General features: G+C 41.5%; 1 protein-coding gene across 1 annotated transcript in view; it reads right to left on the reverse strand.

Annotated features, from left to right (window-relative positions):
- CSMD1 (CUB and Sushi multiple domains 1) overlaps nucleotides 1–25450 on the reverse strand; it is a 1868278-nt gene that overhangs the window by 480793 nt on the left and 1362035 nt on the right. Inside the window, exons 11-12 of the mRNA XM_006137767.5 lie at nucleotides 22268–22371; nucleotides 4457–4569 (exon numbers count right to left, since the gene is read on the reverse strand). Of these exons, the coding sequence (XP_006137829.3) occupies nucleotides 4457–4569; nucleotides 22268–22371 (217 nt within the window). The remainder of the gene's footprint in view (nucleotides 1–4456; nucleotides 4570–22267; nucleotides 22372–25450) is intronic.

Below are 25450 nucleotides of genomic sequence, written 5' to 3' on the forward strand. Positions count from 1 at the left end.
GAATCTTCCTGTAAACAGTCCAAAACTGATGCCATTGGAATAGACAATAAAATCAGGTTATATGCTGCCATCAGAGAAGATTTTTATATTTCTGGGAACCAATTCAAACTATATCTCAAACACAATCTGAGGAATATGGCAGAATTATGTATGGTTGAGGGTTGAGGTATAGAATAAGACCAACTTCTTGAGTCGGAAGGTCTAGGGATAAAATTATCAATATTACAATGTATTCTGAGGAAGACAGCCATTATTGCCACATACATAGAGAACAATTTTAGTGCTATTGTAAAGCCAAAGAGTGACCCAGTGTAGTAGCAGTGTCTGTAACCCAGAAAGAAATAAAAATATCTGATTTAATTTGCAGATACATTAAAAATGTTCTTCTTTAGGTCAGGAACCTTGAGTTACTCTCACAGGGAACAAAGGTGAAGCAAAATCAGAACATGGAATTTATTTTTTCATGTTCTTGATGTGATAAAAATAATCTTTTGGGCATGGGGGTGAGACTATATCAACAAAAGTCTTTTTATGTCATGCCCCAGGACTTCTAATCCTTAATAGTCATAGATACCATGGCCAGAGGGAAATCCATTTTTGAGCAGAGTTACTATTTCCATTGTGTATAAAACTGGACTATGTATTCCCACTGTATTATACTCAATACCCAAGAATCAGTAATAATTCTACTTTGTGCCACAGGGAAAGAAAGAAAATGGTGTGAAAAAGAATGTGAAGAAATCGAGGTAAGTGAAATAGAGGTCAGGACAATTCCCCCAGGAAAGCACTGAGCAGATTAGGTGCATGAGTTTAATGCACAGATGAACAACCCTTTAAGCAAATCTCATCTTAAAATGCCTCCCCTTAACTTTCTTATTTTGTTGCTGATGCAGTTGATCCTTCTATTGTAGATGAAAAGAAGCAGAAAAATTGCTGAAAATTCATGAAGCATGGTTCCTTATCTTTAACTAGTTTGAATCAAGAATTATGTCCAGACCAGTGTTCCCTCTAAGATGTACAGCATCACAGCTTCACAGTTGATTAATCAACCCCCACTCAGTCAGTCAGCTGATTAATCACCTGTGAAGTGGTACTGCCCCACAGTTTAGAGGAAACACTGGTCCAGACCCTTTTGAGAGAGATGAAAAAGGACAGGCTTGTCACGTGGAAGTTCCTGCCAATATTGCCACATTGTTCATAGATTTAAATAGGGGTCACCTAAAAGGACAGGATAGATTAGTGCTGAGATGAAGGATTCACCAGTATCATAGCTGCCACTGGCAGAGAGAGTGTCAAACACTCCAGGGATCATGCACTGTTAGAGCTCTCAGCATGGAGGCTGCCCGAACACCAACAGATTCATATGTGAAAACTCCAGAACCTGGTACAGTACGTTATATCCTGAAAGGATCCTTCATCTTCTCAGGAGGCTTCAAAATAAATAAAGGCCTATCCCTTTATTTAAATAAAGGGACAGGACCTTGATTCAATATTACTAATGCTATTAACAATATTAAAAATTGTAGAATAGAAAAGCTTGAGCTAGAACAAGAGATCCTGCACCTGGAACTACCTTCAGAAATAAAGAAACAAAAGATGTTGGAGGCCACACGGGCTCCTATAAACTTGGCTCCAGAAGCTCTGATGTCTTGAAAGGTCAGAAACTATCTCATACTTACGTGGTAAAAATTATTTTAAAGAACTTTTCAAGCTTTTCTCTTGGCCTCCCTTTAGCCATTTAAAAAAGGATTACTAAACAGAATATATTTCTTGTTCAAGCTTACAGTACCACTAATGGTATGCAATTCTCCAGTGCCACATAACCTTGGGAACTTTTTGGAAACCAGTGCACATTAGGACCACAGGCCAATCTTTGCCTACAGACAACCCCCTAGCCTGAAGCAAAACCTTTCCAGCAGCCACACAACACAACTTAGATACACTAACCCAGGAACCTATCCCTGCAACAAACCCAGCTGCCAACTCTGTCCACATATCTATAAAAGCAATACCATCACAGGACCTAACCACATAAGCCACAACATGAGGGGCTCATACAACTGCACATCCTTGAATGTCATATATGCCATCAAGTGCCAGCAATGCCCCTCAGCCATGTATATTGGCCAAACCAGACAGTCTCTAGAACAAGGGATAAATAGACACAAATCAGACATCAGAAACGGTAACACACATAAACCTGTAGGGGAACATTTTAACCTGCCTGGTCAGTCATGAATTTAAAAGTAGCCATTCTTCTAAAAAAGAATTTCACTAACCAATTACAGAGAGAGAGTCTGCAGGACTGGAATTCACCTAGGGTGTGTCTAGACTGCAGGGTTTTTTCGAAAAATGTAGCCTTTTTTCGAAAAAACTTCACCTGCGTCTAGACTACAGCCGCATTCTTCCGAAATTAAATCGAAAGAACACGGCTTTTCCTTCGATAGCAGTACTCCTCATTTCACAAGGAAGAATGCCTTTTTTTGAAAGTGCTCTTTCAAAAAAAGGCGTTCTTGAAGGCATCAGGGCTTTTTCGAAAAAGAGAATCGAGACTGCCTGGGTGCTCTCTTTCGAAAAAGCGGGTTGCTTTTTTGAAAGTACTGCTTGCAGTCTAGACGCTCTCTTTCGAAAGAGGCTTGCAGTCTAGACGTAGCCCTAGAGTGCATCTACCTAGCAGCGTTATTTTGGAATAACTGCCATTATTCTGAAATAAAAATGAAAATGTCTATACAGCAGTTCCATTATTTCAAAATAAGTTTGAAATAATGGATGGCTTATTCCAACTTCTCTATACCTCATTCCATTAGGAATAACACCTATTCTGAAACAGCTATTTCATAAGAGCAGTAGTGTGGATGCTCCACTGGTGCTATTTCAAAATAGCTCCTCCCCAGGGCCATTCAAACTAATAACTCTCCAGTATCTCCTAGGGCTCTAAATCGAGGTAGCACGTCCACATTAGGGAAGCCTTCCCTAGACTAATTTTGAGGCTTCCCTGAAGTGTAGATGTACTATTTCAAAATAAGCTATTTCAGAGTATTTCTTCTGGAATAGTTTTATTTCGAAATAAGTGGGCGGTGTAGACATACCTCTACAGATTTGACACCATTACCCTGGGCTTGAACAAGGACATCAGCTGGTTGGTGCATTACAAAACCAATATCTCCTGCCCTTAACATCTGCGGTTCAACATCCTGCCCATTTAATTAGCCTCATTAACATGGGTCCTACAATTGACAAACACTTCTTCCGCTCTTATATATATCTCTTGGTTTCTGTTATTTCCATTTCAGTTAATTTGATGAAGTGAGTTTTACCCACAAAAGGTCATGATTCTACATATTGTGATTAGTTTCTACCAAAAATATATGCCACAGGACCCCCTTACTGTTTTCCTGTATTTTTTTAGTTTACAATAAGGACAAGAAACAGTTATTGGTATCATTGGTAATTTCTTTAAAGAGAGCATTCTCTATAACTGCTTCTTGTCCTTACAATAAACTAAAACAGGAATAAATCAAGCATTATACCACTTTTTTATAATCCATTATGAAATGCAAAGTTTGAGCTGCAGTTTATCATAAAAAGTGTTCAATTGGGAATATACATGTTATATATTAATACCAGATTACTGTATATAGTTTTGCCCTGAGTATACTACTATCCCGGATTTGCAAACTTAGGTATCCAAAGTTAAGCAACTAATTCCACATTGTAGAACCTAAATAAAAGTGATCTAATTTTCAAAGGTAATGTAGATCTTACAACTTCCATTCACTTTTACATCACACAAGTATGGAAGCTATTCTGAACCAACATTTCTTGTGGGGCACTGCTTAACACTAGATTGGGGGCAGTGCCGGAAGCTTATAAGAGCTATAGTCACCCTAAAATTTGCCTTAGACCCCTCCCCAACCAGTTACATTGCTGCTGCCCCTCTTCAGCTATCCAGCTCTGAAGGTAGAACAGAGGTAGCAGCAGCTGCTGTCTATTAGCCAGCTCCAGCAACAGTGAAAAATTCAACCCAGGCAGGGGGCTAGGGTACCTAAGAAGAGCCATGGCCTCTGTCCCTGTCTTTTGGGACATGCTACCAAGGGCAGGCTGAGAACCCATGGGCCCCCTCCCAGGTAGTTCTAATCACATGGGAGCATCCTGGATCTGGCTTTCTGCCTCTGACCAGGTCAGGAGTTGGGCCATGAAGAGGGCAGGAACACGTGGGGAGGAGGGAGAAGGAAAACAGCCCTCCAATTTTCTGTTTGGCCCATCTCAGCCCCTCTACCAGGAAGTGGCTGGTGCCAGCACTGCCATAGCTATTAGTCCACTGGGTCTAGTACTGACAGGTTCCATTGTTATACAAACTTGCTTTTAAAGTACATATAAATACATAGATGTTTTGGTGTATATCAAAGGATCCTACATTATGAATGTAAATGAGTTAATTTAATTTGGTTCATACCTTGATAGACAGCTTTGAAGCCAGGTGAGCCAATGCTATCATCAGATTGCAGATGTAGCCACATCTGGTTGCTCATGCTCACAATAAGGTCAGGAACACTAGAGCCAGTAAGCCTGCAGATATGATCAACCACAATGTCATTTCTAAGTGCATGGGTGACATAGATGAACAGGGAATATATTTTTATATTAAAATGATATTTTAAACGATTATATTACATTATTCTACTGTTCTAAAATGTCCACATTTGGCAGTAGTCAATTCACCCTAGTGAAATAACTGATATTTCACATAGCAATGTGTGATAACTCTTAGGAAATATAGACTTTTTAATGGCCACTGCTTTCATGAAACATGTAGTAAGTAAAACAATGAAATTTTATGGCATGATGTGCAGTTTTTATATATATGTACATTCTTGAACACTTCAATGTAACAATAAAAATGACAAGTTTCCTCTAAGGAAATAAAATTCTTATCAAAATGGGCAAGGCTGAATTCCAAGAAATTTTCATTACAGGCTTAAAACCAAGGATCTCAGAATCAGAACAGGAAAAACTGTATTACTGAAACTGAACTACAGTTATGAACAGCTTTTCCTTAGTAAATATTAGAACACTCAGAGTTTCACCAATTTTTTATATATATTTTTGAAATGACAGAATAATATTTTCAATGGGAGACCTTACCAAAAATTAATTGTTTCAAAACCATAATAGACCAAACTGACTTCAGTGGAGATGCTCCTGAATATACCAGGGCTGGATTAGGCCCAACATACATCTCAGAATAGAGATTTAAAGATCAATGCTCAAGCATAATGTATTTATTCATGGGTGTCTGAATGGCATAAAACGTATACATTTTATTAATTAAAATTTGGTGTGATTCATTCTATTTTCCCTTCTGAATTATTTGCTTTTCAACAAATACAACAAGCAATACAGTTCTGTTGGTGTGACAGCAAATTTGGTCCACAGTTGAGATTTATTTAATCTATAAATTAAATTCATATTAAACAGAAACAGAAGTGGACAGGCAGTTTAAACTATTCAGAGACAATCCATAGCTCATGTAAATTCTTGAAAACTATTCATTGAACAATAATAATGATCAAATTTGTAAAAAAAAAACCCCAAAAAATAAACAAAAAAACACCCCATATCAGGTATAGTTTGTGAAAAAGAATATTTTAATGCAACCAATTAAATCATGTTGACTAGTTTGTATGACTTCGTTTTGACTCCACTTACATATTAATTACTAGAACATCCGAAGTTATATGTAAAATAGAGCAACCTAAGCAATTTTACATGGAAAACATGCATAAACCCAAATAAAAAGCTAAATAAGATAACTGAAATTAGGCAAAACCTCAAATGCTCATCAAAGGATACTGCAGTACATTAGTTCCATAGCTTTAAAAAAATGTTTTGTGATCATTTTTTAAATGACTTCTAATTTCATGCATATCATTATCTGCGAATGCATGCTTCTAGGCAGAAATTTAGATCCTTGATTTTGCATGCAAATCTGTTAGAGTGCCACCTAAAAAAGCATTACGTGTGTTTTGTACCTACAAAATTAGAGGCTGGGTTGAGGGCTTTGTAATATTTGAACATAAGAACATAGGAATGGCCACCAAAGATCCATCCAGCCCAGTACCCTGTCTGCTGACAGTGGCCAATGCCAGGTGTCCCAGAGGGAGTGAACTGAACCGGTACTGATCTAGCGATCTCTCTCCTGCCATCCATCTCCACCCTCTGACAAACAGAGGCTAGGTACACCAGTTCTTACCCATACTGGCTAATAGCCATTAATGGACCTAACTTCCATGAATTTATCTAGTTCTCTTTTAAACCCTGTGATAGTCCTAGCCTTCACAACCTCCTCAGGCAAGGAGTTCCACAGACTGACTATGTGCCGGGTGAAGAAGAACTTCCTTTTATTTGTTTTAAACCTGCTGCCTATTAGTTTAATTTGGTGGCCTCTAGTTCTTATATTACGAGCACAAATAAATAACTTTTCCTTATTCACTTTCTCCACACCACTCATGATATTATAGACCTCTATCATATCCCCCCTTACTCTCCTCTTTTCCAAGCTGAAAACTCCTAGTCTCTTGAATCTCTCCTCGTATGGGACCCATTCCAAACCCTAATCATTTTAGTTGTCCTTCTCTAAACCTTTTCTAATGCCAGTATATCTTTTTTGAGGCGCGGAGACCACATCTGTACACAGTATGCAAGATGTGGGCGTACCATGAATTTATATAAGGGCAATAAGATATTCACCATCTTATTCTCTATCCCTTTTTAAATTATTCTTAACATCCTGTTTGCTTTTTTGACTGCCACTGCACACAGTGTGGACGTCTTCAGAGAACTATCCACAATGACTCCAAGATCTCTTTCCTGATTAGTTGCAGCTAAATTAGTTCTCATCATATTATTTGTATAGTTGGGGTTATTTTTTCCAATGTGCATTATTTTATATTTATCCACATTCAATTTCATTTGCCATTTTGTTGCCCAAACACTAAGTTTTATGAGATCTTTTTGAAGTTCTTCACAATCTGCTGTGGTCTTAACTACCTTGAGCAGTTTTGTTTCATCTGCAAACTTTGCCACCTAACTATTTACTCCTTTCTCCAGATCATTTATGAATAAGTTGAATAGGATTGATCCTAGGACTGACTCTTGGGGAACACCACTAGTTATCCCTCTCCATTCTGAAAATTTACCATTTATTCCTACCCTTTGTTTCCTGTCTTTTAGCCAATTCTCAGTCAATGAAAGGATCTTCCCTCTTATCCCATGACATCTTAATTTATACAAGAGCCTTTGGTGAGGCATCTTGTCAAAGACTTCCTGGAAATCTAAGTACACTATATCTATGTGATGGGCTGAGCCGTCTCTGATCCCACGCGAGAGCGCACACGCAGCTGGCAGGGCAAGGCCGGCGCAGCCTCCTCCGCCGCTGCTGCACATGCGCCCTCCTCCGGGCACCACGCTCAAACCTGGTGCTGGCTCAGCTGGAAGGGGAAAGTGCTGATGCCGGCTCAGGACTGGAAGGGGACGGTGGAGCCGGTGCGGGGGAGGAAGAGTACTCCCGGACCGGCACGCCGGAGGGAGAGAAGGCGGCAGAGGGCTCAGAGCCGGGTGAAGATGCCGGAACTGGCATGAGGGCAACCAAGGGCACCGGAACCTCCACAGACTCCGGGAAGGACTCTGAAGCCACGACCCAGGGAGGTAGGCATGCGGGGGACCTGGCGGTGGGGCAGGCGAGCCACCAGACCGGGCCGGGACCTTACAACACTGATGACCACGGGGAACCCTCACATGAGGAAGGACACTGGACAGAGACTCAGGTAGCGGCCGCGCCATCCCGGGGGCAAAGACCCCGAAGACAAAGTGTATAGGCCACGTAGGAAGCAGGCCTGGGACAAGGTGGTGAGTGAGATAAACTGCGACTCGCCATTTGGGTAAGGACTCGCAGGCTTTACCCTAAGGATCCTGGGACTGGAGCTTGGGAGTGAGGGAGGGCCCAAGTTCCGCTACTTCAACCCAATGACTCCCATATTGCGACACTGTGAATAAACTAGGAGCAGGGGCTCCGTGAATCCAACGTGAGCATCCCTGCCCCCACAATTCCTGGGAGTGAGAGGGGGTTGAGCCGTGACAATCTACTGGATCCCCCTTGTCCACATGTTTGTTGACCCCTTCAAAGAACTCTAATAAATTAGGAAGACATGATTTCCCTTTACAGAAACCATGTTGACTTTTCCCCAACAAATTATGTTCTTCTATGTGTCTGACAATTCTATTCTTTACTATTGTTTCGACTAATTTACCTGGCACAGACATTAGACTTACCGGTCTGTAATTGCTGGGATATCCTCTATAGCCCTTTTTAAGTATTGGCATTACATTAGCTATCTTCCAGTCACTGGGTACAGAAGCTGATTTAAAGGATAGGTTACAAACCATAGTTAATAGTTCTGTAATTTCACATTTGAGTTCTTTCAGAGCTCTTGGGTGAATGCCAGCTGGTCCCAGTGACTTGTTACTGTTAAGTTTATCAATTAATTCCAAAACCTCCTCTAATGACACTTCAATCTGTGACAAGTCCTCAGATTTGTCACCTACAAACAATGGTTCAGGTTTGGGATTCTCCCTAACATCTTCAGCCACAAAGACTGAAGCAAAGAATTCATTTAGTTTCTCCACAATGACTTTATCGTCTTTAAGTGCTCCTTTTGTATCTTGATCATCCAGGGGCCCCACTGGTTGTTTAGCAAGCTTCCTGTTTCTGATGTAGTTAAAAAACATTTTATGATTACCTTTTGAGTTTTTGGCTAGCTGTTCTTTAAACTCCTTTTTGGATTTTCTTATTACATTTTTAGCCTTAATTTGGTAGTGTTTATGCTCCTTTCTATTTACCTCACTAGGATTTGACTTCCACTTTTTAAAAGATGCCTTTTTATCTCTCACTTCTTCTTTTACATGGTTGTTAAACCATGGTGGCTCTTTTTTAGTTCTTCTACTATGTTTTTTAATTTGGGGTATACATTTAAGTTGGGCTTCTATTACGGTGTGTTTGAAAAGTATCCATGAAGCTTGCACTTTTGGCTCTGTCTGTGGTGCTTGGCGTCTTCAAGCATTGGGTTTCATACTTCCACACCTTTTCTATTACTTGTACCATCAACCCTAACTTTACCTTTCTTCTTGTGCTTCATCATCACAGTTCTCTTGCTAGTATTCCTCAGATTATTTGATCTTTTATGGGTTTGCGGAGAGTAAATTGCTGAAATGGTTTAGGGCTTTGATGCTTCATATTACTTTCCTAACTGATCTGCCAGATCTCAAATATGACGACTTTTATGAAATATTAGATGTCTATCTACATGGCTTTGCCATTTCACTTTCAAAATAAGTATGTGAATTTAGTTATGTTTTATGTATTTCTATAACTTGTATTTACTTGTGCAGATGTGAAAAATTAAAATATTTAAAAATATTTTTCTTACCTGATCATTTATTTTCTGCTAGTATCCATGCCTATCAAGGGTACTTTCAGTACACAGTCTTTTTTATTAGAAGGCAGAATCAGAGCAATCTTGCTTATGGCAGGAGGTTAAGCCCCCATATCTAGGATGTTTTAGAATATTCCCCAAAATACTAATATATATATATATATGACATATGGAATCACTGCAGCTCTGTAAGTAAAGACTTTGCCAAGATAGCGACTTTGGATGTGAAGGATACATATTTTTGAAGAAGTTAAACATTTTCTAGAAATAAACATCAATTTTCTGTGCTTCTGAAGGTGATTCTTTTTTTTCTAGTACAGAATAAGTGGATACCTTTAAAAATGTTGTCTTTTTTATTCAAAGACATCTATCATACTGAGTTCATCTTTAGAATAAGCAAGTGCAATTTCCATTAAGGCAGTGAACTTGCACGACCACTTTAAAGGATTCACATGGGTATTATCTGGCTTTATGCAGAAAAGAGCTCTTTATGGAAAAAGGCTTCTTCCTCATAGAAAGAGGAATGTCGGGAAAACCCTCTGTTCTTTCAATTTTTTTGAAAGAATGCAATTGCTGTGTGGATGTAAGTGAAGTTTTTTTCAGAAAAACATGTTTTTCCAAAAAAAATCTGTAGTGTACATATAGCCTTGTAGTTAGAAACCTTTGCCTAATTTTGAGCCTGTACATGTTGATGGGCAGTTTATATTAATTTCTTATTGTGTTCACGCTGGCACATTTATTTCTTGATATACAGAACTCTATCTAATTTTTTCTGTACGGCTTTGAGGGAAAAGAGAGAAATACCTTGTAAGCACTGGTTCATCTTGCTCTCCTTTTTCATGTTGTCTGACAACATTATAGTCTGAACTACAATGCAGCAATTTGATAAGGAATTCTGAATTTAGATGTTGGCTAGATGGATGGTCCTGATTTCCAGTCAAGTGATACACATGACACTGTTTTGGAATACCTATTGTCCTTGTTCAACAAGAGATGAGATGTAAGCCCGTTAGAGTAGATCTACACTGTAAGGGAAGTGCAGGCTTAGGCTCACATTCAGGCTTGAGCCCAAATTCTTCTTCCATTTACGTAAAAATCTCAAATTCAAACTTTGGGTTCTAGGACCCTTTGACCATTGAGGGTACAAACCTAAATCAAGCTGAGATCTAGGGTTTGAACCCTATTTCTTTTCAGTGCAGATGCAGACATAATCTAAAGGCATTTCCAGTAGGTGTCACTACTGTTCAAAATTCTGACAGTTCATTAGAATCTGTTTTCCTGGTATTAAAAATTAGAAGACTGGGAGCACTGTGAACTAGGATGCCAAAATACAATATAAGGAATCTTTGAAGTGTCATTCAAAAAAAGCCTTTCTATCTATGTGAATTTTCTGTAAGGCTTACCACCACAGTAACTGAATAGATGCATGTAAGAGATTCATAAATCCAGTAACTGAATTTGAGTGAATCAAGAGATTCATAGATTCTTTATTTGTACATGAAACCTTGTTTGTTCACATCTCTTGTTTTAATTAATACCTTGAATTGTCAGTTCTAATGATCCATTCACTGGTTCATTTTTGGTGTAAATAATGTCTGATCTAGTAGAGGCTCACCAAGTATTTCCTTTAGTTAGGATGCTTTTTTTCAGCTAACATGAAAGACACTTTCTCATGGCTATTATGCTGATAGTTGATGCAAGACCAGTAAAGTGCATGTTTTTATTTGTTTGTTGTTTTCTTTTGGTAAACATTAGAACAACACTAGACAAGTGGAATTTTTGGAATAAACAATTAAAAATATCAAGTTATGATTGCTCAGTCTCTCTTAGGGTGTGTCCAGACTCCATGCCTCCGTCGACGGAGGCATGTAGATTAGCCAGATCGGAAGAGGGAAATGAAGCCGCGATTAAAATAATCGCGGCTTCATTTAAATTTAAATGGCTGCCCCGATCTGCCGATCAGCTGTTTGTCGGCAGATCGGGAGAGTCTGGACGCGATGCCCCGACAAAGAAGCCTTTCTTCATCGACACAGGTAAACCTGGTTTCACGAGGCTTACCTGTGTCGATGAAGAAAGGCTTCTTTGTCGGGGCATCGCGTCCAGACTCTCCCGATCTGCCGACAAACAGCTGATCGGCAGATCGGGGCAGCCATTTAAATTTAAATGAAGCCGCGATTATTTTAATCGCGGCTTCATTTCCCTCTTCCGATCTGGCTAATCTACATGCCTCCGTCGACGGAGGCATGGAGTCTGGACACAGCCTTAGGGATTGGGTTCCTGTCTTCAATAGATGCAGGAAAGATACTTTCATAGTCTGTGTAAATATAACTACAGAGAATTGTTTAAGTTCTGTGAGATAGTCTTTCTGGACAATTTCCACTATTCAGAAGACTGAAGAGGAATCTTCTCTAGGAATGAAAGACTGGCATTTACTGCCTTTGGAAAATTAATGCTCAGATTTTGTACATGAGCCTACATACGGAAAAAAAAACACTTTTATTCCCAAAGTCCAACTAGATAAGTTTAATCATACTTTGAAGAAACCTGACTGTGTTTCTAGAAACTTTGCAGTCAGAAAGTAGATGAAAATCTTTGCGGGGTTTTACTTGTACTCTTGTCAGACTATCTACTTTTTTATTTTGATGACATAGATGAATTTATAGATTTATTTGTTTCTCTGCCATTTCAACTATTGCCCACAGCATTTTGACATTGCCATTAACTGCCTAACTTATAAGCTGGTTTTCCATATGTAGAGTAATTTGTTGTTGGTGCAGTTGTTTTTACTTCCTATTGTCTAGACCCAGAGGCCTATTGCTAACACTACAGTTGAATGCTGAGTATAAATCTTACCTTCAGAAAGGTTGCTTTTTAATTCCCATCAAAATAGAGATAGGGAGGAAAATGGTAGAATATGGCCTAAAGAGGTACTGAAGGCACAAAGATTTTTTTTTACATCAAGCATTTTGAGAAACTGTCCAATTGCAGAGTAGTTCTGATACGTCCAAGCAGAAAAAATGTCTTTAACCTTCTCATAGCAAAAAAGTCTTGAGAAAGAGCTGATTCAGAAAAAATATAAGTGAAATCAACAGAATGTTATGTACTAAGAGAGTGCAAATATGGGATGACTGGTTAGATCCTACTAGTATTGAGGGAATTAGTGGATTTATCGAAAGTTCAGCCCTAATCAGAGAATGATTGGTCTCTTCCTAAAAACATATTTTTCTAGAGTCAAAGAACCCACAGTAGACTGGCAAATGGGTCAAATGTATATATTTTAAAAAGGGAAATATTAAATCAGTTATTTTGGAAAAACATTTAATTTGAAGGTGTATGTGTCTAGGCTTGCCTGAGGCCCTAAACAATACTCTGATTGGAAAAGAATTTGGAAAGCTTTCATAGAAAAAATACTTGCAATCATCAATCAAGAACATAGATGGATCTTCACTAACACAAGATGAAATATTTCTTGGCAGGCAGCAAAAGGAATTATTATATACACTGAAGGCAAAGCAGACTCAAAATTGTGTGTACTACAAAGTCGGAAATCCACTTTATACACTTTTCATACAGAACGATCCCATGCAAGTACTAAGTAACCAGAAATCATAACATGAAATATTACACAAGAGTGTGTCTACACAGCAAAGTTATTTTGGAATAATGGCCATTCTTCTGAAATAACTACAGGCAGTCCCCGGGTTATGTACAAGATAGGGACTGTAGGTTTGTTCTTAAGTTGAATCTGTATGTAACTCGGAACTGGCGTCAGCCGCTGCTGAAACTGATCAGTTTCAACAGCGGCTGAATCTGGACGCCAGTTCTGACTTACATACGGATTCAACTTAAGAACCCCAGGCGTCCCCAAGTCAGCTGCTGCTGAAACTGATCAGCGGCTGATTCCAGGAAGCCCGGGGCAGAGCAACTCTGCCTTGGGCTTCCTGTAGTCAGCCCCTGGTCAGTTTCAGCAGCGGCTGATTTGGGGACACCTGGGGCAGAGCAGCTGGGGTGCTGCTGGGTTGCTCCAGTAGCGCCGCTCCTCGGCGCTACTGGAGCAACCTAGCAGCACCCCCAGCTGCTCTGCCCCAGGCATCCTGATTCAGCCACTGCTGAAACTGACCAGCAGCAGCTGAATCAGGACGCCTGGGGCAGAGCAGCTGGGGTGCTGCCGGGTTGGTACAATAGCACTGAGGAGCGGCGCTGCGGGACCAACCCGGCAGCGCCCCAGCTGCTCTACCCCAGGTGTAGGCAAGAAAAGCCTGGTCTGCTGGGAAGGGAGGGGGGCACTAACTGCACCCCCCCCAGCAGACCAGGGAGACGCGAGTGGTGGGACCGCCCGCGTCCTCCATGGCTTTGCTCCAAGGCTTTGGTCCCTGTCTCCCTGCAGACCAGAGAGACGGGGAGCAAAGCCTTGGAGCACGCCCACAGCGGGACAGCCCAGGCGCCCCCGGGCTGTCCCGCTGCGGGCGTGCTCCAAGGCTTTGCTCCCCGTCTCCCTGCAGACCAGAGAGACGGGGAGCAGCTTTTCTCACCCCGGAGGATAGGGGCGGCGGGACTGCAGCACATCTGGGCGTCCCGTCGCTCCAGTCCTCCGGGGTGAGAAAAGCCCCGTTCGTAACTGCGGATCCGACATAAGTCGGATCCGCGTAACTCGGGGACTGCCTGTATGCGACAATCTACACAGCAATTCCATTATTTTGAAATAATTTCAAAATAACGGGTGGCTTATTTTGACTTCTATAAACCTCATTCTATGAAGAATAACACCTATTCCAAAATAGCTATTTCAAAATAAGGCGTGTATAGACGCTCCACTTTTGCTATTTCAAAATAGCCCCTCACCAGGGCCATTCTAAGTTATTCCTCCTGGGGCTCTAAATCGAGATAGCACAGCTACATTAGGGAAGCCTTCCTCAGACTAATTTTGAGGCTTCCCTACAGTGTAGATATGCTATTTCTAAATACGTTATTTTGGAATAACTATTCTGGAATAGCTTATTTCGAAATAATTGTACAGTGTAGATGTATCCCAAGAGATCTGATTCTTTCCCTTGTGTTCTCATTACTGCTAATGTCATTTAACAATGAGGAGAAAGTTAATTCTAGGGGATAAGGAGTGTAAGAGAGGAATAAATGCCACAGAATAAATATTTCAAGGTTTGTTTTGGTTTTAAAGTTACTCTTTTGGTTTGATTTCATCATTACCACTATCTCAGCATCAGAAAAATACACAGGAGTTCAACAAACTAAAAAATATTCCTTAGCGGACAACAAGAGCATTCTCCTTAGAAGAGAATGAATTTCTGTAATAGGTACTATGATTTATGGACCTGATTGCACCTGTATAATGTTTTATATGTTTGCAAAGTGAGTGTAAAAAGAGTGTAAAATGCTACCTAAGTAAAAGCAGGTGAAAGCCCCCCACCCCGACAGATAATTGCTATGTCAATTTAAATTACATTACAAATCATGATTATGTCCTTTTTCAGAACAAGATTTGAAAGATTAATTTATGTAGTCAGCAGGCCACCACTGACACCTATTTTGCTGCAAATCACAGAGATATCAGGGTAAAAGTTATGTAATTGACTTTCTGCTGTCTTGTACCTGATGCCTGCAGGGACCAATAGCAGAAAAGAGAATGTGTGAACCCTGATATCCCTAGTAGACAGAGACTCTGTGAAGTAGTGGAAGCATACATACAGGAAAGGACTTAATATCTGAAGTAGTAGGTGGATAAATGTGTTCCCTTGTTTCCAAAGAACTAGTAATGTTACTTAGCTGGGCAGTTGGGGGCAGGCTACACAAAAGGGAAAATAGACAAAAGAAATAAGTAACATCAAACTCTCAGTGAATATTGTGTCAATTTTTTCAGGTTGCAAGTGAAAAAAAGCGAAGCATTACAATTTTGATCAAGAAATTTGAAAATGTTAATCAAAAACTCCTACAAAAACCTGTGAATATTTTTTAGCTTATGTAAGCATATGATTTTCTGATTTTTAACCTCTTGTTCCCTTCTCCACTTCTCTTCTATTGTGACATATCCTCTTTTTAAATTAGAATGCATGCTATCTGCAGCAAGGACTATGTATACTATTTATCCATTGCCTATTTGACCATTGCTTAGCATATTATGGATCCAATCCTGACAGGACTCCACTGATAAAAAGTAAATGTAGTAATGTCACACCACTAAAAACCCTTTCCACCACATCAAACAACCCCTAAAAAACAGCTAACCAACCCACAAAAATGCCCTTCTCACTTTATCTTTTTAAACACAACAGAAATAACATTGTTATGACAAATACAAACTAAGATGTGTTTCCCAACTATGCATATAAAAATAAAATCTTGGCTGTTGTACTATTAGGGAGGTTGAGATTGTTTTTTAAACCTCCATTAGTTTTCTAAACTGTGCATGAAAAGAAGAAAAAAAATCAGGGATTAAATAAAAATATCTTTGTGATGGAACACAGGAAATAATCCTTATAACAATATTATGAATTCAAGCGCAGAAAACAGATTTTTTAAAAAACTTTTTTATGGAAAACTAGTACATGAAGATGTTGTTTCTTTTTCAAATAGATGACTTGAAGTTCTGAGTTTCAGCCCACTAACTCCTGATTTCATACACATTGCATCAAGAAAACAATTACCATTGTTCATAATTCTGTATCAGTGAAGTCTGAAAAGGGTTCATGATGTGACAGATGTAGTAAAGTTATGAAACTCACATGTAATGAAAACACCCAAGAGTTTTGAAAGAATTATGCTCAATAAAAAGGGTAAAAACCTAGGAGAAATATTGTCATTATGGAATGTCAGGAAAAGGGAATCAGCAAACAGTGCTTGGATTTTTTCCTTTCTTAGCCTGGATATAACTGCAAGCAGAAACATTGTTTTCACCAATACCAAAGGCAAAGAAGTTGTTGCTAAAGGTTCTAAGGGGGAGTCCGTTAAAGAGGGCAAAACTAGATTCAGGTCTGAGGGGAGTACCAGCTCAGATACAGGAGATTATATCTGAAGAAAAACATTTAAGAAACGAGATAGTAAGTGATGGGGAGGGGGAGATTTAAAAAAACCACAGAACTAACTCTTCTGTTAGTTACGATCAGTGAGATTACAGACTTAAAAAAAGGCTGTTCAATAAAATACTCTCCTCCCAGTGAGTTCCTGAAGTAATCCGTTTCTCTCCACAGAGTCATGAACATTACATTTGGGCAACTAATGGTCTCAAACAAAGCTTCAGATTTTTTTTCATACAATCTTGTTATTTAAATGCTATGAAACCCTAGTTTTCCCTCAGACTTTTTTCAGTTTGTTTCAAAACTTTGGGCCAAATACAGCAAAACATATTTGGCTAAATTAATTCTGTTGGGTTTTGTTCATTTTTTTACACAAAAGAGCTGTTGGAATTTTATCCTGGCTTTCAAAAGGGACATAACAGGTTTCCAAAATATTTTTTTTTAGTACTCATGCAAGTTGCTAGCTGGTTTGACATCTGCAAAGTGTGAAGTATGGCATGGTTATCAGGATTGCAAGCTTTCTGTCATTTATAATGTTTTAATCCTCTTTCCATCACTAGCTTTTTTCTGTTATGATGAAAGTTACCAGCTGCTAACTATTATAAATACTAGCCAATTAGCCCATCATAACACAGGATTTTCAGGTCTCTCCTCCACTTCGGTCTTCTCTCCTGAGCCTCCGGTCTCTCTCTCTCTTTCTCTCTCTCTCTCAGCTCTCTTTTGCCTCCTGCCTCTCTCTCTGTCTCCCTCTTTCACTTCTCCTCCCCCTCCTGCCTCTCACTCGGGGGACTGCAGAGCCCAAATTGCCGTTTGGGCTCCGCAATCCCCGTACTGCATGGGGGGCACGGAGCCCAAACGGTCACTTGCACCACTTGCTCCCACGTGGCGGCCTGGCTGAGTGGTGCAGAAGTCAGCCATGAGCCACGGCGGAAGGTGAAGGAGGGCAGGGCGATGATGCCCAAACGGCCATTTGGGCTCCGCGGTCCCCCGCCGCGGGGGAGCAAGCGGTGCAAGCAACCGTTTGGGCCCCGTACTCCCCATGCAACACGGGCCACCCAGAGGGAACAGCCAGCATTTCAGGCAACAGCGCCCCCCAGAGGGAACAGCCAGCATTTTGGCATTACAGACTCACAGACACCGGGCTTACTATATATATGATTATGTGGGTACCTCTGAGCTGAAATCACTAAGGGTATGTCTACACTACAAAGTTAATTCGAACTAATGGACGTTAGTTCGAATTAACTTTGATAGGCGCTACACTAGCGCTCCGCTAGTTCGAACTTAATTCGAACTAGTGGAGCGCTTAGTTCGAACTAGGTAAACCACATTCTATGAGGACTAAGCCTAGTTCGAACTTACTAGTTCGAATTAAGGGGTGTGTAGCCCCTTAATTTGAACTAGTGGGAGGCTAGCCCTCCCCAGCTTTCCCTGGTGGCCACTCTGGCCAACACCAGGGAAACTCTATTGCCCCCCTCCCGGCCCCGGAACACTTAAAGGGGCATGGGCTGGCTACGGTGCCCGTGCCAGGTGCAAACCTGCCAGCACCCAGCTAGCAGACCCTGCACCTGGCATGGCTTGAGCCAGCCACCCGATGCCCCCCAGTTCTCCTCCTCTTCCCGGGACCAGGCTGGTGGCTCCTGGGAGCTTGCCCGGGACCGCAAGAGGCAGGCACCCGCCTGGGCTAGTGCGGACATTGTGGACCTCGTCCATGACCTCCGCACTAGGCACAGGAAAGTGGCCGTCTAGGGCAGGAGAGCTTCCAGCCTGGCCACCCAGGAGCAGGTGTGCATGAAAATCAAGGTGGTCCACTGAGGCCCCCGACCCTGAGCCCTGAGCTTACAATGGCCGTACTGGGTCAGACCAAAGGTTCATCTAGCCCAGTAGCTTGTCTGCCGACAGCGGCCAAACCTAGAGACCCTGGAGGGGATGGACCAAAGACAGTGACCAATCCATTTGTCTCGTGCCATCCCTCTCCAGCCTTCCACAAACTTTGGGCAGGGACACCACTCCTACCCCCTGGCTAATACCACTCCATGGACCCAACCTCCATCACTTTATCTCACTTCTCTTTAAACTCTGTTCTAGTTCTAGCCTTCACAGCCTCCTGCAGCAAGGAGTTCCACAGGTTGACTCTTTGCTTTGTGAAGAACAACTTTCTGTTACTAGTTTGAAGCCTGCTACCCATTCCTTTCATTTGGTGTCCTCTAGCCCTTCTATTATGGGAACTAATGAAGAACTTTTCTTGATGCACCCTCTTCACCCCACTCATGCTTTTATAGACCTCTATCCTATCCCCCCTCAGTCTCCTCTTTTCTAAACTGAAAAGTTCCAGTCTCTTTAGCCTCTCTTCATATGGGACCTGTTCCAAACCTCTGATCATTTTAGTTACCCTCCCCTCTCCCACCCTCTCTCTTTCCCCTCCCACCTCCTTTTCCCAGTCTCCCCCAGTTTTGTTCAATAAAGAGAGATTCTATTTTTGACCACACGTTTTCTTTTTTTTGTACATCAAGAAGGGGGGCTAGAGAAGGGTAAGTGGAAGGAGGTGAGGGAAGAATGGGGTACGAGCCCCCGATGGGGAGGACTGGGCTGGCTCTGCGGGCTTCTGGGGGTGGAAGCTCTCCTGCAGCCTCCCAATTGCCCCCTCTCCCCAGATGGCAGCCTGCGGCAAGTGCAGCCGGTCTGATGGCTGAGTGCTGTGATGTGCCCAGTGTGGGCACTCAGGGCACTCCAAGCCAGGACTGCTTTGCAAGCGGGGCACCCCTGAGAACTGTCTGTCTGGGGTGGGGGTCGGGTCCCTTTAAGCAGAGCCCTCGGCTAGCCTGAGGCAGCAGCTCCACGCTGTAAATCCTCATCTGATGCCCTGCCTGCACTGCTTCCAGCCATCCTTAACCCCGGTTCAGGGTCCACTTAATGTGGACATGCTAGTTCGAATTAGCAAAATTCGAACTAAGCTAATTCGAACTAGTTTTTTAGTCTGGATCCGTTAGTTCGAATTAGCTTCGTTCAAATTAACTAATTTGAACTAAGTTAGTTCGAATTAGCGCTGTAGTGTAGACATACCCTAACTAATTTCAAACAGCTCACCACAGGTTACACCTGTTTATGTGCTTTAATATGGAGCAGTGATTTTTAAACTTATTTTCTCATGACCCAGTTGAAGAAGATTGTGGATGCCATGACCCAACATAATTGACTAGAGTGTGGGCTCTGGGATGGGGCTGAGGATGAGTTTGGGGTATAAGAGGGGACTCTGCTTTGGGAAGGGTCAGGGTTAGGGCAGGAGGGTCTTAGCTTGAGTGCCTACCACTCTGCCGTGCAGCAGTGGTAGGGGGAGGTCTAAGGCAGGAGTCTTGCCTCTCCTGGCACCATAGACCATACTGTACCCAAGAAGCAGACAGCAGCAGATTCCCAACCAAAGGGAGTGCGGAGCTAGTGCGGGGGGTAGGGACAGTGCACAAAGTCCTGTACACCCTTCTCCCTCCCGCCCAGGAGCTAGGCACTTCTTGAGCACAGTGCAGTCAGCCTGACATAGCAACTGTACTGGTCACCTGATCACCCTGCAGCAATGAAACCCAGTGCCTGACATTCCACAACCCAGTACTGGTCACAACCCAATAGTTAGAAAACCACTGACGCAGAGGTTTTAATGTTTTTTCCCTTCTTTTTGATTAAATACATCATCATTATTTTGGTTGCCTTTGCTCCTGTTCAGACACGTATTTATAAATACAGGCAGTCCCCGGGTTACGTACAAGATAGGGACTGTAGGTTTGTTCTTAAGTTGAATTTGTATGTAAGTCGGAACTGGTACATATTGTAGGGGAAACTCTAGCCAAACATTTTTTTTAGTTTTGGATAGCATAGGGAAAGGTTAACTCCCCTATGTTTGTTTTGCTGTCTGTTCCCCTGTTCAGAAGATTTCACATCTATTTCTGTCCCTGTGACAAACTCAGGACTAAAGGAGTAACTCATCAAATACCAAACAGCTCTGCACCATGCTTTGAGCTAATAGCTTTATTTCCACACACCACCCAGGGTTCTAGGAGGAGGGTCCTTTTTTTGCTAACACAATGAGGCCAGCACTTTGTTTGTTTCGGTGGAGTCTTTGTTTGCCCAGGGAGCCCAGCATGTATAGGGGGAGGAGGGGCGGAGAGGCTGCTTTTGTCTGCTGTTCGGCAGCCTGTTGCTCAGGGGAGGGGGCAGCCTGTTGCTGGCAGGGGGGGAGGGGGGAGGCGTGCAGGATGCGAGGCCGCGGGGGGGGGGCAGCGGGCGTGGGGAGGCACTTTTCCTCTGCCCGGCAGCTCTGCGGGATCCCTGTCCCTGTGGCCAGCTGCTGCAGGCAGAGGCCAGTTGGAGCCGGCCGAAGAGGAGGAGAAGGTGGATTCTAGGACCCAGGTGAGCGAGCCCCGGGGACGCTGCTGCGCTCCGGGAGCCCGGCATGTATAGAGGGGAGGAGGGGCAGAGAGGCTGCTTTTGTCTGTTCGGCAGCCTGTTGCTCAGGGGAGGGGGCAGCCTGTTGCTGGCAGGGGGGTGGGGGGACAGCGGGCGTGGGGAGGCACTTTTCCTCTGCCCGGCAGCTCTGCGGGACCCCAGTCGGAGCCAGCCAGAGGAGGAGGAGGATCCTAGGACCCAGGTGAGCGAGCCCCGGGAATGCTGCTGCGCATGTGCGGGAGTTGCCTCACCCCGTTCGTATCTAGGGATCCGACGTAAGTCGGATCGACGTAAGTCGGATCCACTTAAGTCGGGGACTGCCTGTACTTAAACATTTTGGGCCAGAGAAAGAATGACTTTATAGCCTGATTATTAATAGGCAGTCACTTTGCAGATATGGAATCACTTCCTCTCCCTATCTAATTCAGAGGAGGAATCTGAACCCATCTTTCCTTCTTCCCAAGTTACAGAGTTGTTGTCGCTTGTTCTTTTTGTCCTGATAAGTATATATATATTTATTCATAGTAGAACAGCTTCAACAAGAGAGATTAAGAGGAGACTGGCTTATACCTTGCTAGTTAAAGCACTCATGTGGTAATGGTGAGACCAAAGCTTAACTCCCCGCTTCAGACTGGAGAATACAAACGGGGCTTTCCATATTCCACATAAGTGCCCTCATATCTAACCTAAAGGTTAGATCCCAGTAATATCCCCCAGTACTCAGTTTTCTGAAATAGCTGCTGGAAAAAATTTTCTAAGCCAAAATGAGTCATGTTAAATTGGTGAATAATTTCTGGTTGTCAAAAACTGAATTTTTTGATAAATAAACTATTTGAAAAAATGTTGCTCAACTCTGGTGATCTCAATACTATGCAGCACCCAAAAAGCAGGGTAATAATTAAAGCCCTTAGTCTAGCCCTCCAGCAATTTTCAATTTATTATTTGATGTATTTTATTGTAAAGTGATATATCTCTTTTTAATGGTCCCATATAAACATAAGCCATATACGTATACATATACATGTTAACTAAACACATGGGAAAATATGTATTCCTTGTTGGAAATGTTAACAGTTTGATGTAACAGAATTTTCTTTTATTCAATTTTTTGTGGTAAGAATTATGTATGCATCATTATTTTTAAATTCCTCTTTTGGCTTTCTATACATGTATTCCTGAACTTCTGTGCAGTGATAATATTTAGGGACCTGCTCTCTGATCTAACTTATATATCATAGACAGATAGATAGAATACAGAAAAACAATGTGAATGATAGTAAATATCAAGCCGTAAATATTTAAAAATGTACTTACACATACAACACTGTTCTGGTGTCACCCACTTTCCCAGCATCCCCTACAGTCAGTGTGTCATATCCTCTTTCCAGTTCAAATTCTTCAAAAGCCAGTTTTATGACCTATTAAAATGAAAAGATGCATATTTAGTTAAATTATATACTATAGTTTAGGCATTTTATAATGTGTTTAATAAATGCTTTAGCTTTTGGAGTTAAATCCTAAAGTCCTCATGCACATGAAGTTCAAATACTGTTATTTAAATTTGAGCAAGAACTACAGAAAACATCCTGAAAATAAAAGTTTATGTGACGTATAATAACAAGAAATAAATCTTCAGCAAAAGGTGTTAAGGGTTCCAATGTCAGTTCATAGTTTTTAAAGTTGATAAACAGAACTAGTACTTTTTTATTTATTATTATAGGCAGATATTGATTTTTCTGCATTGGAAAAGTACAATTATATACACTGACATAAAAGAAAGCAAATTTGAAGCACTAAGTATAATATTGGTCATAGCTGCACATTTTGGAAGCTATAAAAACCTCATAAATATCTTACAGCAGCAGTTTTTAAACTTGAGCCATGGAGTCTACAGGGCAAGTCGCAAGAGGGCCCATGCCACTTTGTTTACTTACTGTGTCCATAGCCGTGGAGCCTCATGGATCATATTGGCTTTGGTTTGCTGTGGGAGTGGTGAGTCTCCTTGGCCACAGACACTTTGGCTGTGTCTACACTGGGCCACTTATTCCGGAAAATCAGCTGCTTTTCCGGAATAAGCTGCGAGCTGTCTACACTGGCCCTTGAATTTCCGGAAAAGCGATGCTCTACTGTACAAAATCAGCCGCTATTCTGGAAAAACTATTCTGCTCCCACTCGGGCATAAGTCCTTATTCCGGTGATCGGGGCTCTTTTCTGGAAAAGCGCATCTACATTGGCCACAGACGCTTTTCCGGAAAAAGGGCTTGTCCGGAAAAGCAGCCTACCAATGTAGACGCTCCTTTTCCGGAAAAACTGAAAACGGAATAGTATTCCGTTTTAAGCAGTTCCGGAAATTCATGCCAGTGTAGACACAGCCTCCAAGTAAACAAAGCAGTGCAGACCTGTGACCCAAGTTTGAAAAATGCTGCCATACAGAATATTTTCCATTTCATTTAAAATATAGAACAAAAAAGGAGGGTTAGAATGAACACGTACTGTTAAAGGTTGTCCACATCATAAGGGAGAGAGATAAGGGATGTTACATGAGTAAGAGAAATCTGAGAACTTAAATTTATAGACTCAGTGTAGTTATTAACACAGAAGATATTATGGTGCAATTGTACTCAGTATTCAATAAAAAAGTTTCAATTAATTACAATTGGAAGAATGAAAAAATAAGTGTTCCTTCCAAATTTTTTTATCTATTTACTATATTCCACAGACAATCATAGTATGAGGTACAGATTGTTCTTATCATAAAGCTCCACATGCAAAAAAAAGAGCCTAGATATTGGACCTTTTTACTGTTCTGTGTCAGAACTGCTTCAGTCACTAATATCACTCCTTTCTTCCTTTATCATCAAGTTTTTGGCATAATCTGTCTCAACAAATTGTTTATCATGTTATTATCTTGATTGTGATAAGATATATCACGACAGCCTCTGATCCAATTTCTATGAAAATCTTCTTACAGCAGGGAGTTCTTTTTGCTTATCTTTTGGGGCCAACAGTATTGTGTGGCTAGATCTTGGCTTCTGCAACAGCCATTTGTGTCACTTTTGTGTCAAAAGCAGTTTAAAAAGGTGATGGCTTTGATACCCTGAGTATTCTCACTACTTGATAGAACCACAATAATGGCTCTGAGCCACTCCTCAATAAGGCTGAGAGATAAAAGGCTCGCCACCATGGCATTCTTGTATTTCTAATGGCTGGAGCAGTCCAATGTGGGCCAAGAATAGCTTGGTATACTTTATGCTGGGGACAGATGTAATCCTTAGAAAGATCCATGTGAAATGAAAGGAGAGGTTAGTAACCTGAACTGCCCCAAGTCCAGGCCGGACAAAACCCTATATCTGGACCTTTGTCTTTACAGAATACAGTTGTTAATTTTGCAGTTGCAAGTAAGTCTCTGCCATGGGCTTCAAAACCAAAAACTTGGTACAGGATTGTGTTGACAGCTAACTCTATTTTGAATTTCTGACTCTGATTTTTCTGCTCTGCTCCTAATGTTTATAAACGATTTTTCAACAAGCTGGAGTGGGAAGAGAGCAACAGTACTAAACATACATCTTCCTCTCTCAATGCATTCCTTTCTAGCTGCCAACCTCTTCAGTTGTTATAGGTGAAGCAAGGAGGTAAGTATTCTCATCTTCTAAGTTCCTCATCTGGGACATCAGACAAGCTGATAGGAGTAAAATACCCTCCTGCTAGCTCCCATTGTTTTTTGTCCTCATGTAGGTATGGAAAGTATGGAAACAGACTCCTCTGACTCTGCCCTTCATATCCTATTTCTTGCTATGTGGCTCCAAGCCAGGGGCTAGGGAAGGTATGTTAGTTCTATCAAGAGGATCTGTGGAATTTGTTATTTGTTCTTAGTTCTTTCTCTAAGATTTCCTTATAATGTTTGTAAAATTATTTCCTTTGAACACAGAGTTCATTTCTAGCATTTTAATGCTGGTAACTTTTTGGTGGATAAAATGTTTACCATACAGTTCTGTAACTGTAATTCTTCCAGACTTGGGTGCAAACATGTAATTTCACACAAGTGTGTTCGTGCCATGTGTTCTAGAGCCACTGTTTTCCTACAGCAGTACCAATCAGACTCTGATGGGCAATGTCATGATCCACACCACTCAATTCCTTTAAACCATAGCAGAAAGTTTAAGACACTGATGGAGAAGGGGTTCCAAGAGGGTCATGGAAAACACATCTGCATCTAGAAGAACATCTGTTAAAGAACAAGGTGGTGACTATTTCTTCTTCTTCTAGTAGTATTGCACTGAGGTATCCCCCAAGCAGTACTGTTTAGAGATGGATTTGGAGTCTGATTCTCAATGACTGAATTATCACTTTGCCAAAATTTGCATCCAATCTAGAAATCATTGAAACCACATCATGTTGAGTGATGTACTAAAGACAAGATGGTAGCCCTACAATCTTCTAGTACAGAAACATTATTCAGGAAATTAAGTGATGTAGCCTGACCCCATAAAGAATGGG

This window comes from Pelodiscus sinensis, chromosome 3 (genome assembly GCF_052426305.1).
Source record: "Pelodiscus sinensis isolate ZL-2025 chromosome 3, ASM5242630v1, whole genome shotgun sequence".
In the NCBI taxonomy this organism is placed as follows: Eukaryota; Metazoa; Chordata; order Testudines; family Trionychidae; genus Pelodiscus; species Pelodiscus sinensis.